Source organism: Microcaecilia unicolor, chromosome 2 (assembly GCF_901765095.1).
Source record: "Microcaecilia unicolor chromosome 2, aMicUni1.1, whole genome shotgun sequence".
Classification (NCBI taxonomy): domain Eukaryota; kingdom Metazoa; phylum Chordata; class Amphibia; order Gymnophiona; family Siphonopidae; genus Microcaecilia; species Microcaecilia unicolor.
In genome coordinates, this window is record NC_044032.1 from 347,053,168 (window position 1) to 347,066,513 (window position 13,346).

At 40.9% G+C, this 13,346-nt stretch overlaps 1 protein-coding gene and 1 pseudogene across 1 annotated transcript in view; one reads left to right on the forward strand and one right to left on the reverse strand.

Moving 5' to 3' along the window:
* Nucleotides 1-13,346, reverse strand: part of LOC115463701 — a 750,344-nt pseudogene that overhangs the window by 510,363 nt on the left and 226,635 nt on the right.
* LOC115463706 (zinc finger protein 2 homolog) overlaps nt 4,849-13,346 on the forward strand; it is a 37,824-nt gene continuing 29,326 nt past the window's right edge. Inside the window, exons 1-4 of the mRNA XM_030194423.1 lie at nt 4,849-5,013; nt 7,636-7,762; nt 9,205-9,318; nt 9,472-9,585. Of these exons, the coding sequence (XP_030050283.1) occupies nt 4,990-5,013; nt 7,636-7,762; nt 9,205-9,318; nt 9,472-9,585 (379 nt within the window). The 5' untranslated portion in view covers nt 4,849-4,989. The remainder of the gene's footprint in view (nt 5,014-7,635; nt 7,763-9,204; nt 9,319-9,471; nt 9,586-13,346) is intronic.

Consider the following 13,346-nt stretch of genomic DNA (forward strand, 5'->3'; position numbering starts at 1 on the left):
CTTGTCTGTGTGGCTCAGCTTTGTATCCTGCTTGTCTCTACCTTGCAAGCCTTCAGCTTTGGTTCTGGCCCTGCTTTTCTGTCATTGCCCTGCCTGTCTGGCTCTAGCTTTAGTTCCCTTCCTAGCTTTAGTTCCCTTCCTGCTTGTCTCTGCCTTGCAAGCCTTCAGCTTTGGTTCTGTCCCTGCTCATCTGTCTTTACCCTGGTAATCTTTAGTTCCAGTCCCCTCCTGTTTGTATTTGCCCTGTCTGTCTCTAGCTTCAGTTCCCTTCCTGCTTGAGTATCTTGAATCCTGTTTCTGCCAATCTTGTTTGTAAATCCTGCATCCTGCCTGAGTATCCTGAAGTCTGTTCCAGCATTTGGTTCCAGCCCAGCCAAGCCAAGAGCATCCTGAATTCTGTCCAGTCCTGCTTGGGTGGTTTTGCCTCCTGCTGCCGCTCGCTCGACAACAGTAGGCCAAGGGCTCATGTTGTTCCAGAGTTCACACCTGTTTGTTCAAAGCCTGGGATCGTGACATATAGCTATGCTCTGGGTGTTTAGGCTGGGGGACACCTGGTGGGTTTTTATAGAGTTGCATAATACTGCTTATATATATGTTGCAGTATTTTGTTTAAATGGTTCAGTTTAATGTTATGAGTCACAGATTCAAAGCAGATATACTATTCTGGCAGAAAATCAATTTCTCAGACATGAAATACCAAAAGCTGCAGAGGGACTGGGTATGCCAATGTGTATTTTCTTCCTACACTAATAGGAGGTATGGGGTGGCCACACTTATTTATAAACAAATGCCCTTCTAATTAGCAGCTAAGGTGGAATGTTTTCTTTTCCCAATGGGGAAGATGTATGGGAAGAAGATACTTTTAGGAAATGAATATGCTCCCAATTACTCAGAAGGGTTCTTTCAAACTAATTTCTACAATGCTCAAATTTCCCTAATTATCAGTTTATTTTAGGGGGTGACTTTTAGTGGCTGATAAGCAAATGGATTGCAGTGCCCTAAAACATGTAAAATGGAGGGATGATGGTAAGGAAGTGAATCTAGCTGGTGAATTCTCCATCCAGGGGATCATGATATTGTGTTCTACTCCCACCCACACCAGTATAATTCCAGGATTGGTTACATTTGGATTTCAGCTTCCTTGTTTGACTATAGCCAGTATTGGTGTGGCTAAAAGTACGGATCAGATTGGAATGGGAAAATCCTATGCGTGCAGCATTCAGTTGTCCTGTGAGACCAGACTTGAATAGGGATGAGCACTTTGTTTCAACAATTTTTTATTGATGAGGTCACATGGTATACAATTCCATCTCAGTCAATATAAATCGTATAACAGCAAAGTCTAGTACACATTACTAAACCTGAAACGTCCATCATCAATGTTTTCCAAACTTTTCTCCCCTATCCCTTCCTTCTTGTCTTCTCCTATATCTATAATGTGTACATGTATAATTACTGTGCAGTTGCATAACTATTAACAATAAACTTTTATATGAAACTCCAATATTTATAACTCGTGTTTTACTCAGTGTATTATCCCAACAATATTTACTGGTGGGTCCTCTTAATGTGCTCCTTCAAAGGATTGTTCTCCTATCTAATAATACACATGTCCCTCTATTATGCATTGAACATTACCCTTCCCACTCCTATACCCCCTCCCCCCCAACCTCCCTCCCCCTCTACTCGCTTAAAATGTTCTTTAAACATCATGGTTAGTTACCTCTACCTCTGCACATGCTATTCCTACCAGAGTGTAAAATATTGGTCTTGCTTCTTTTGGCACTGTGCTCCTCTTATAATAGGGGCAGATTATTGAGCACTGCACTTCTCGCTTTATGTGAGATACTGTGTAAATATCTGTTCCAAATTGAAATAAAGGCTTTTCTTTTCTTTGGGATGCCGCGTGCCGCTCTAGCCTCCCATAACATCAACTCATGAAATTTATTCCTCCAAAACCAGATGGTGGGTGGTTCCTCTTGCAACCAATGCCTCAGTATACATTTTTTCCCCACTGCGTATGCCTTACCCAGTAATAGATCCATGTTCTTGTCTGATAGCTCATAGGCCCCCCCCCCTTTTGTTTAATAACACCCCTCTCCACGAGGGAATTAGTCTGTGGCCTATGAGAGTCTCAAGGTAATTATGGATCCTTTTTCAGAATATTTTCACTTTGATACAACTCCAAAATGCATGCAGAAGTGTATTTCTCTCTTGTTTACACTTTACACACTGAGCATCCGGTGCACAGCCTGCTCTTGCTGCCTGTGTTTGTGCCATGTATCCCCTATGTAATATCCTATACTCGCTCTCCTGTAGCTCTGCCCCGCTAACTAGCCTGAGGGTATCTTTTATCAATTTTGCAAAATTTAAGGGATGAGCACTTTAAAGATTACTTAAAAACTAAATGGAGGGACTATATAGAACTGAATAAAATGGAGGAAATATCTTACCCTGCTGTGGGAAGCGAGAAAGGCAGTCATGAGGGGGTATATTGTTGAGTATGTGGCGAGGCAGAGGGATACAGAAATTCTTAGGTTAACAAAGCTTTTAAAGACTTTGAGGAATAGACATCCAGATAGCGGTGATGTGTTTGATAGAGATGCCTGCTGTACTCTTCCACTGAAACTCAACAAAGAAAAAACACACTGTCTAATTCTTTCATCCCAACACAACACAGAACATCCTACAACCATCAATGCCTCGGGCTCTTCCCTTCCAATCTCAGAAAACCTGAAAATCCTAGGCATTACCATAGACCATAACCTATCACTTGATAACCAGGCCAAAACCATGACTAAGAAAATGTTCTACACAATGTGGAAACTCAAACGAATAAAACAGTACTTCCCGAGGGACACATTCCGCAACATGATTCAAACAACGGTACTAGTCCATGTAGACTACTGCAATGGAATCTACGCAGGATGTAAAGATCAGATCATAAGGAAACTACAAACTGCCCAGAATAAGGCAGCCAGGCTCATCTATGGAAAATCAAGAAATGAAAGCGCAAAACCCCTCCTTGAAAAACTACATGGGCTACCTATCAAAGCATGTATTGCCTCCAAGATCTGTACTGACACACAGGATAATCCACGGCCTAGACCCCAGCTGCATGACCAATCTGATCAATCTACCTATTAGAAACACAATTAAAGCAGCAGATCGTACCTCACCCTTCACTTCCCAATTGCAAAGGTCTGAAATACACATCAATATACGCCTCCAGCTTCTCCTTTATATGTACCCAGCTATGGAACACATTGCCAAAAGACCTGGAATTCATAGACAATTACATAAACTTCCAGAAAAATTTGAAGATCCACCTTTTCAGGAATTCCAACCCCACAGAACCAACTTAATCACCTATACCACCTTAATCACGATTTAATTAATCATGATAATAGACAAAAGTACACATTTTCTACCACCCTATCTAAACCGTGTGCAATTGGTATGGGGTTATACCTCAAATGCTTTACTCAACTTCATTATGCTCACTGTATCCATTTACTCCAGAATATGCTCCCATATCTCTGGAACCATGTAAGCTACATTGAACCTGCAAATAGGTAGGAAAATATGGGATGCAATAAAATAAATAAATCCCCAGCTTTACTGATAGATTATCCAGCCCTAGCAAATCTTTAGGAGAAGAACCAGTGATTCTTCTCCATATTACTCCATACCCTTAAAATGCAGGGTAGAGGGAGAGCATGTAAATCTGAATATCTGCCTTGGGTGCAGAAACAGCAGGTCCCAGCTCTGGTCGCATTTCACATAATTCAGAGCTTCCAAGTTAGCTAGTTTCAGGAGGGAGATTTTAAGCCAGTCCTAAATTCTTTCCAAACTAATCTTGATGCATTATGGAACATGCAGCACTGATGCCAATGGGTAGAATCAGGGACAACAAATCCCACACTGCTTTGAGATGTGAGTACAAAACCGGGACTGGCCAAAATGTCTCCTTCCTAGAACTGGGTAACTTGGCAGTCTTGATAATTAGAGAACAGAGCTGCTGAGAGGGAGGGGGCAAAATTCCCAGGGGGAGGAGGCAGTGGTGCCAGCAAGCTTCTTCCTGCCTGCCTGCTTCTGGGTCTGCTCCTGTGTTTCAGGACCCGGGAGACCTGGGTTATTGCGTTAATGTAATCACCAGGATCCTGGCACACAGTAGCAGAAGACAAACTGAGGATGGAGCAGTCAGACAGAGGAAGGTGAGGGGGTGGCAGCCCAAATGTGTGGAACAGCCTGAGTGGGGTGGAGGGCAGCACAGTAGCCCAGGTGGGGGCAGTCAGTGCGGTGGGCCTGTTGGCGGTAGGGTTACCATATGGCTCCAGAAAAAGGAGCACACATTGATCCAGTTTGGGTTTTTCTTCCATTGAAAGCAATGGAAGTAAAACCCAGACTGGCTCAATCTGGAGTCATATGGTAACACTAGTTGGGGGTCCAATCCTGCCCCGGGCCTGGCTGTGTCTCTGGGCGGCCCTGTTAGATAATTGTGAGAGAGAGACAAGACACATAAAAACAAATAACATAATTACTGAATTGTTTTGCTCCCATTGCAACCACTGATTTATTATTCTACATAGACTTCTTGACTTAAAAATAGGAGAGTTAGAGTCCACAAATGCAGTATGACTTTTCCATCCTAACTTGGATACCCTGCCTCGATCTTTACTGTATCTCCACAAATCCACCTTTAGGAGGCGGATCCCATAGCATGACCTCAGCTGGGGAGCTTTGCGCATGCTCAGCTACTTTCTCTTGTTTCTATAGAGTGTATAGAGACAAAAAAAGCAGTGAGAAGACTGAGAAACAGCAGACGTTTTCATTCAGCATCTTCAGCCTCAGATAAGGGGAGCGGAAGGGAAGGACTTTATCTGTGAAATCAGCTCAGTCTCCTTCTAGTTGTTTTGTTCATCTTTTCTGGAACAGAGAAATCTCCAGCCTGAATCCATCCCAGCAGTTGCATAATTCAGAAGGGAAATGTCTGCCCTGGATTCTGGTCAGGTAAGAACTTTCTCTCTCTCTCTTTTCTTGTACACAGGGTGCCAGCACTAAAAGGAAAACTTTTCCTTTGCTGCTCTTCCAACCTTCCCTCCTTCGTTTTGGAATGGAGAAGTAACTTAGTGATCAGAGCATCAGGGAAAGCAGGATTCAGTTCCCACTACATGTGACCTTTGGGCAACTCACTTAATAGGAGTGTTTATCAAGTTATGGTAAAATAGCAGTTTTTGCATTTTTATCTCAGAAAATTTCTAGCAGAATTTACTAACTTGCATAGCATGAATGCCGGAAGTGACTGAAATGTAGTGGGAATGGGGAATGGAGAAAGTGCTGTGAGCCACCTATAGAGATCTCTGATTCAGAGGGAGAAAGTGGACAGGCATCTGAGGTAAGAAAGGTGTGAGGGATAGGAAACGTGGAGGGGCATTTTCAATATCACACCTAAATGTATATTCTCTTCTTATTTCCACTATCCATGATGTATTGTAAGCCACATTGAGCCCGCAAAGAGGTGGGAAAATGTGGGGTACAAATGCAATAAAATAAATAAATAAATCAGATTTTGAACTTTTTGTGGAAAGTGTCCAAAAATCCTGAAGGGAACATGACCATTTTGAAACCTGAAGAATGTCCAACATTTTGTTTCAAATTTTGTGCTCAGTATGTCTTAGGACCACTTTTGAAAAAAAAAAAAAAATCCAAAGGAACAAGGCACAAAAACAAGCCATTGGGATGTATGTGGGGCCTGCAGTAGAATGGACACACAGATATCCCAGCAGAGCAGCAGGGCACTCCAGGGGGCACTGCAGTGGACTTCACATAAAAGGTCCCAGGTGCACATCTCAATGCTACCACCTTATATTGTATGGGGAGCCCTCCAAAACCCATCAAAAACCTACTGTACCCAACTGTACATCACTACAATAGCTCTAATGCCTGCGTCACTCATATGTAGGTAATTAGGTGTTTGGTGGGTTTTAGAGGGCTCACACTTTCCAGCACAAATGTACAGGTTAGAGTGGGATATGGGCCTGGGTCCCCTTCTCTACAGTGCACTGAACTGATGACTATTAGGCTACTCCAGGGACCTGCTTGCTGGTCATAACATCTGAGGCTGGTATGTACTGTTTCTTTCATTTTGAGGGGGGGGGGGGGGGGGTCAGTGACCACTGGGGGAGTAAGGAGTTCATGCCTTAATCCCTCCAGTGGTCATCTGGTCATTTAGGGCACCTTTTTATGACTTAGTCGCAATTAAAACAGGGCTAGACCAAAATGTCTAACTTTTAGCTCTGGACATTTTCACTTTGGTCCATTATGGCAGAGACTGTCCAAGTTTTGAGAACGCTCAAATCCCGTCCCGTAACATGCCCCCTTGTGATTTGGACGCACTACATATGAACTTTATAGAAAACCATCTTTAAATATGTTTCAAAAATAGTGATTTGGACGTTTTGGCAAAAAACCTCCATCCATCTGTCGCTTTTTGGACATTTTTCTGTTTCGAAAATGAGACATGGGTTACAGTATTCTGTCTGCTTAATCAATAGATTCTTAGGGAATCTGGCCATTACTCAACTTTTTTCCACTTTTTTTTTCAGTAGTTTGGATTCACTTCCTATGTGTAAGAGTTGTTTCATCAGCAGTTTTTTCTTTTGGTTCGGTAATTGAAATCATCATTATTATAGTGTTACTGAATTTGTTAGCGTCCTTGATTTCTGTTCATTCTGATGATACAGATGCTTTATTTTCTTAACCCTTCACACGTGGAATTTCTATCAATAAGGATTTCATGTTGCAGTCTGTTTTTTGCTGAATTTTTATTCTGTGTGACTCATTTTTTTGTTAACATATGGCACCACCCCCTCCAATTTGATCCAGCCTATAATTATGATATAATGTCTGCCCTGATATCAATGTCCTGTTGGCTATGCTGCTACCATCATGTCTCTGAGATGCCTCTCTTCATTTAGGGACCTTTAACTAAAGGGCGTTAAGACCTTAATGCACAATTAGGCCTTAAGATTATTTGGTATATTTCATGCTGTTGTGTGTTTGCTTCTCACTGAATTGCAAATTAATTGCGGATTAGGGCAAATCATTTGCTGTGAAAATACCTTAAGATGACAAATTTCTCCCCTTTTTTCTGCCATCTGTATCCTTTGTAAATAGATTAAAGCCTAATCATATGAACAATATACAGATACAAATGCAGCTCTTAGACTCTCAATGTCTTTCATGCACATTTCCACTCTCTCTTCTCTCCCCATTCTTGACCCCAGCTCTCTCCATTTTCCTGTCTATAGATACAAATCCACCAGCTTCTATCCCTCCCACCTCTTCTGTTACTACTGCTGCCCTCCTCTTTTATTCACCCCACACCAGCCAAAGTCTTTGGTCCACATGTGCAGATTTCTATTGCTCTTTCATCCAGCTGCTGAATTAGCCAACATGTGAGGTTTCCTCTGTATCACTGGGAACCAGACAATCTATCCAGAATTCTAGATAGTTAAGGGAACAGAGATCTCTTCAAACTAATGTACTGCAGATCTGATTTCACTGGTAGAGGTCATACAACAATTACTATAATGGATGTGGCTTAGGATAGATACCCTGTTTCTGTTGCAGGTATCAGTCATATTCAAGGATGTTGCTGCTTATTTCTTGGAAGTGGAGTGGAACATTTTGGGAGAATGGCAGAAGGAGCTGTACAAGATGGTTATCAAGGAGATTCATGGCATTCTCATGTCCCGAGGTAAATATGGTAAATATGGAATCAGTGGTTGAAAAGACACAGGTAGCAGCTCACATGGACTTGTGAAATGTAGAACCTAGCTTCTGATGCCAACCCATATCCAACAGGAGCCAGTGAAAGAAGATGCTGTTCTGTGCTGTAAAATAAAGGGTTAAATTCATGAAATGGCACCCAAAAGTAGCACCACAATTTTGTGCACTAAACCCCAATTCTGTAAAGGCAATTGTGTGCCAGATTTCTGTTGTGGAATAGAGCATAAGTTTGCATGTGAGCTCTTAACTTTAGGTGCGAGTACTTACGCCATGTCAAAGGCTGGTGTAAATGTTATTAAAGTTGTCAGTTGTGTGCATGAGTAATAGTATTCTATAACTTACGTACGCAACTTCAAGACCCACCTGGATCTGCCCACGTGCAACACTCTCTTTGTGGTTGCACACTACGACATTTAGGCACTACCTGCCAGATTCTATACATCGCGCTTAGTGTTCCGCGCTGAAATCCAAGCATATTCTGTACACACTGCACCTAAATTCTAACGTGTGGAGCCAAAAAGGGGCCTGGCTATAGGCGGGGAAGTTGGTGTTTTCTGGGGTTCCAAAACTTTATGTGCACTGTTACAGAATACGCCCCTCTGTGCCTAAATCTACACACCAGTATTTTCCTTGTTGTAATGGATGTGTGCGTAGATTTAGGTGCTGGAATAGATAAATTTAGGTGCGGCATATAGAATACGCTTAGGCGGAAATTTGGCATGGATTTTTCAGGCACCATATATAGTCCTGAGTGCAAATACGCAAGTACTACAAATTAGCACCAATTCACACCGCTTAACAGCTATTACTGGTATTTAAGGCCAGTTTGATAAGTAAGTTAGGTGCATAACTGGGACTATTCAATAAATTGTGTGCATAAATTTACATACTAGTTGCAAATTTGGGTTTCTGGGTTTTCAGAATCCAGGGGAAAATGTAAACCTTAAACCAGAGGCTTCATACAAGACCAATTTGTGTCTTGTCTCCATTTTCCATATGAAACAGTTTGGCACAGAAGACCAGAGAGAGGATTCACCTCTTAGATTTCGTGCTGAGAACTACAGCTTCTGTGTAAGAGCACGACATGTCAGCTGCACTTTACTCAGTATATTGTACAGCATGTAACCCCTTCATGTAGCAACCAGAAGATTGGCAGCTAGAGTGCCTTAACCCAGGAGAGCCCTGGCTGTATCAGCTAACCTCCAAGCTTAATCAGGTGGCAGGCCGCTGCTGCCTCTACTCTTCAAGCTTTGTCAGACATAGATACACACTCCAAGATATATATACATGCATATATACACACCTTCATGTACACACTCACGTACTGCTTCAGATCAAGAAACAGATGGAACCTCCCCAGGGGTTCTTTATATACAATTTAAATGTCATTTTCCTACTTCTTATTGACAGGTTATTCAATTGTTAGTCCTGATGTTATATTCAAGATTAAAAAGGAAGATGAGAAATATTTCACTCAACAGTTTGAGTGGGAGGGAAAAGAAAACCCAAATGACCCCAACAAGAGTAAGTAAACATTTTAGATTCAAAGGGTTCTGTATTTTCAGATCACAGGAAATGAGTTATTGGCTTCAAATATTTGAAGACTTAAAATCTATTTCCTAATTTAATATTATCAGATCTTTGGTGAATTCTTGTAAATGTGTTTTCTTATCGCAGGTCTTCCTATTGTAACATCTGTGTTCTCACTGAGTATTAAACAAGAGGAAGATCTCCCCTTCGTGAATTATCCTGAATCGGAGACATCTGAACAGATTCATCCTTCTGTAACAAGTAAGTGTAAATCTCCATTTGCACATTTTTACTAAGGTCAACTGGTACCTTACAGTAACTAAATACTGGAGGGATATAAGGTTAACATCCTCTCTCTTCTTCCGTTTGTTTGTTTTCCTACTTTGGATGGAGTAGGCTGATCTGGAGATGGAGGAAAACCTGATAGAGGTGGGATCAGACCTGCAAAACCCTTCAACCTAGAGTGTCATGGGGCTGAGAAATCTGTATTGTTAAAAGGACTGTTGGTGAAGAGGTTTCTCTGTTATGGAGGGAACATGACTGACGAACAGGACGCAATTTACATTGAGTTTTTGTATTGCTGGTGGATTAGTGTAAATCACAGTACATAATGTAGTTTACAGTAATACATGTTAATATTAATGGACTGATTTGTACGATTTTCCATGCAATGCTGCTCATTAATATTTTTGTTAATTTACTTTGTCTGCGTTAAAGTTAATGAGAACTGACACAGAGTTTTAGTATGTGCTCAAGAGTATGAGGAGCTCAAGATACCAGTAAAGAAAGATTAAAAAATGAAATTATTAAAGGAAATGTAAAAATGTTATCCCCAATAATAAGAAATGGTCAACAGCCAAGATACAAGAAGAGGTAATAAATGAGACTGAATGGAGCCGTGAGGCAAATTTGGGCAGGGACTAGTAAAAGGTGAAGAAAGTCAAGGGAAGGAGGATGTATTTCAAAAGAGGTATAAGACTGGGGAATGACTATACATGGCAAAGAATTAGAAAAAAAAAAAATCCTTTCTGTATATATATATTCTGAACTGAACAGGCTTTCTCCAACATACAGGATAAAGCAGGTACTGTTGGGATGTGTGTCTGAACAGCAATGGGGATTAACTGTCGAACAGAAGAATGGAAATACTGTAACACATATGGGGCCTTATTTTATAAAGGTTATGCTCCTAAGTTTATGAGCATAATTTATGCCCCTAAATGTATGCTAAATCTATGAACGTAGTAGGCCCTAAATTAGGAGCATAACCTTTATAGAATAAGGCCCATGATGCCTTCTGTGTTTGCCATGATGGATTGATGAGCATGTAAAATGTCCCTGCTGAAACCAACCCAAGCTCCCCCATTGTCATTAACTCAGCCTCTCTGCCCTCTTCCTATCACTGTTCTCTCTATATATCCTAGGTATTGCTGTATTCTGTTTCATTGCTGGCCTCGGGCAGTTTATTCCAAACCTTGTTGTCTTCTTTGGTTCTTACAAGTGCCAAACTTAATGCAACCCCCAGCCCCCTTCTAACTCTTACCTCCAGGCTTTGTAATAATCTTAAACAGGCATAAAGCCTAGTAAGGATGTTGTAAAAAATATCCATGCAACTCAAAGTGGACTTGACAGAACCACACCTTATATTATCTCAAAGACCTCGGACTTCACAAGAATCTTATACCTATCCTGTTAGTATCAGGTTAAGGAAAAAAGGTCTTTAGTGACAATTCAATCACAGATCAAAAACCTCCTTCCTGTCCAATGAACTTTGTATTGTTCTTTAATTCAGTTTTTCAATCAAAATTTTCTGTGCAGGCAAAATGATTTTTCAACTATTATTTTATGCAGGCAAGCAATTATTCAGCAGTTAGATATCATTCAAATGTTATTCCAGAATTATCAAGGATTACATTTCTTAGGAGCTAAAAGCTGTGACACTGTCAGCAGGTGTAAGACGCTGGAGTCAGAGACTGAATTAATGGTCCTTTCTTCCACTCCATCTCCACTGAAATGTCATCTCTCACAGGGATCAGTGTTTTCCCTTCTGTTATTTAATGATTTTCTAAGTGTTGTTTATACAGAAATTGAACAGTTTGGATTTGGGTGTCACCTGTATGCTGATGGTATCGAGTCTGATACACACTGACCCTGGTTTGTAGGATACATTTTGAGACATCAGTGAATGTCTAGAGGGGTTGGATAATAACAAATTCAGATTAAATACTGTTATCAATAGAAATCAAACAAAATAAAACATGGAAAAGAAAATAAGATGATACCTTTTTTATTGGACATAACTTAATACATTTCTTGATTAGCTTTCGAAGGTTGCCCTTCTAGATGCGATTAATAAAATAGCGCTTACTCCCAGAGGGTGCGCATAACTTCAGGTGCCGCCACTTACACCAATGAAAGTGTGCAAATGCCCATGCCTAAATTTACATGTGGAGCCCACATATTCTTTAATTGTATGTGTAACTCAAAACCACATCCCCGAAACACCCATGACCCTCCCATTTCTGTGCCCCCTTTTTTGTGCTGCATGAAAAATTATGTGCGTATATGTCAACTCTAGTTAATGCTAATAATTGCTTGTTAAAATGCCAATTAGCTTGTTGTTCAATTAAATTGCACACATAATTTTTAGTGTTATTTATTTATGACATTTATATTTTTATTTATTGCATTTATACCCCGCTCTTTCCTGTTTGATAGCAGGTTCAGTGCGGCTTACAATGTATGGGTACAAAGTGTGATAAAGATAAGGGTACAAGTGTCATAGAGGTAATACAATGTATGGGTAAAAAGTATCACAAAGATAATACAATTGTATAGAGAGGGACAAGATGAAGAGAGGTGGTGGGGGGGGGGGGGGGGGTTGAGGCATGTTTTAATGTTAGCAACCTGAGTTCAATGTAGCTAACAATACAGTGAAATCACATCGTACAGAACACAAAGTGAACATATTACTAGACTATAATACATAGTACATTGCAGTAGAAAGAGAAACTGAAAAAAGCAATACAGAACAATGAAAACAAAGATTCAGTAACCAAAATTTGACTACGTAGGGAGATCATTATCCACACCTGAAAATGTTCCAAAGAGGAAAGTTTTATGGCATATCATGTAAGTTCTGGAAGCCAAATTTAGGCTCCTAGGTAGAAAGCTGAAGTCCAGATCCTCAAGGGTCGCATTTTCAGAGATGCTCATCATTCCACGCGCAGGACCCAAAAGGCAGGCAGAACTCCGAAGTCTCAATGCGTGGTTGAGATGATGGTGCAGGGATGAGGGATTTAGGTTTGTTATGAACTGGGTGACATTCTGGGAAAGGGGGAGACTGTTTCGAAAAGATGGGCTCCACCTTAACCGGGATGGAACCAGGCTGCTAGCGATAACTTTTAAAAAGGAGAAAAAGCAGCTTTTAAACTAGAATTGGGGGAAAAGCCGACAGTCGCCCAGGAGCGCATGGTTTGGTGTGGAGTATCATTGAAGGATACTATTGAACCAGGACATGTAGAGAGGTTTCAACAATGCTGAAAGTAAGCCAGGTGTGCTTAATGAGAGAGCAGGTTACAGGATGCACATTATCCCCTTCAACTTCTAAGCAGCTTGTAGATCAAAGGAAAAAACACAATATGAAGTGCCTGTATACAAATGCTAGAAGCCTAAAAAATAAGATGAAAGAGTTAGAATATATAGCACTAAATGACGAGGTAGATATAATAGGCATCTCAGAGACCTGGTGAAAGGAGGACAATCAATGGGACTCTGTATTAACAGGGTACAAATTGTATCGCGGTGATAGAGAAGATCAAATTGGGGGGGGGGGGGGGGGTTGTGCTATACGTTAAAGAGGGAATTGAGTCAAATAAAATATACATTCCACACAACACAGATAGCAGCATAGAATCATTATGGATAGAAATTCCATGTGTGAAGGGAAGGCGTATTCTTGTAGGGCTGTACTACCGTCCGCCGGGACAGAATGAACAGACGGATAAAGAAATGTTTACAGA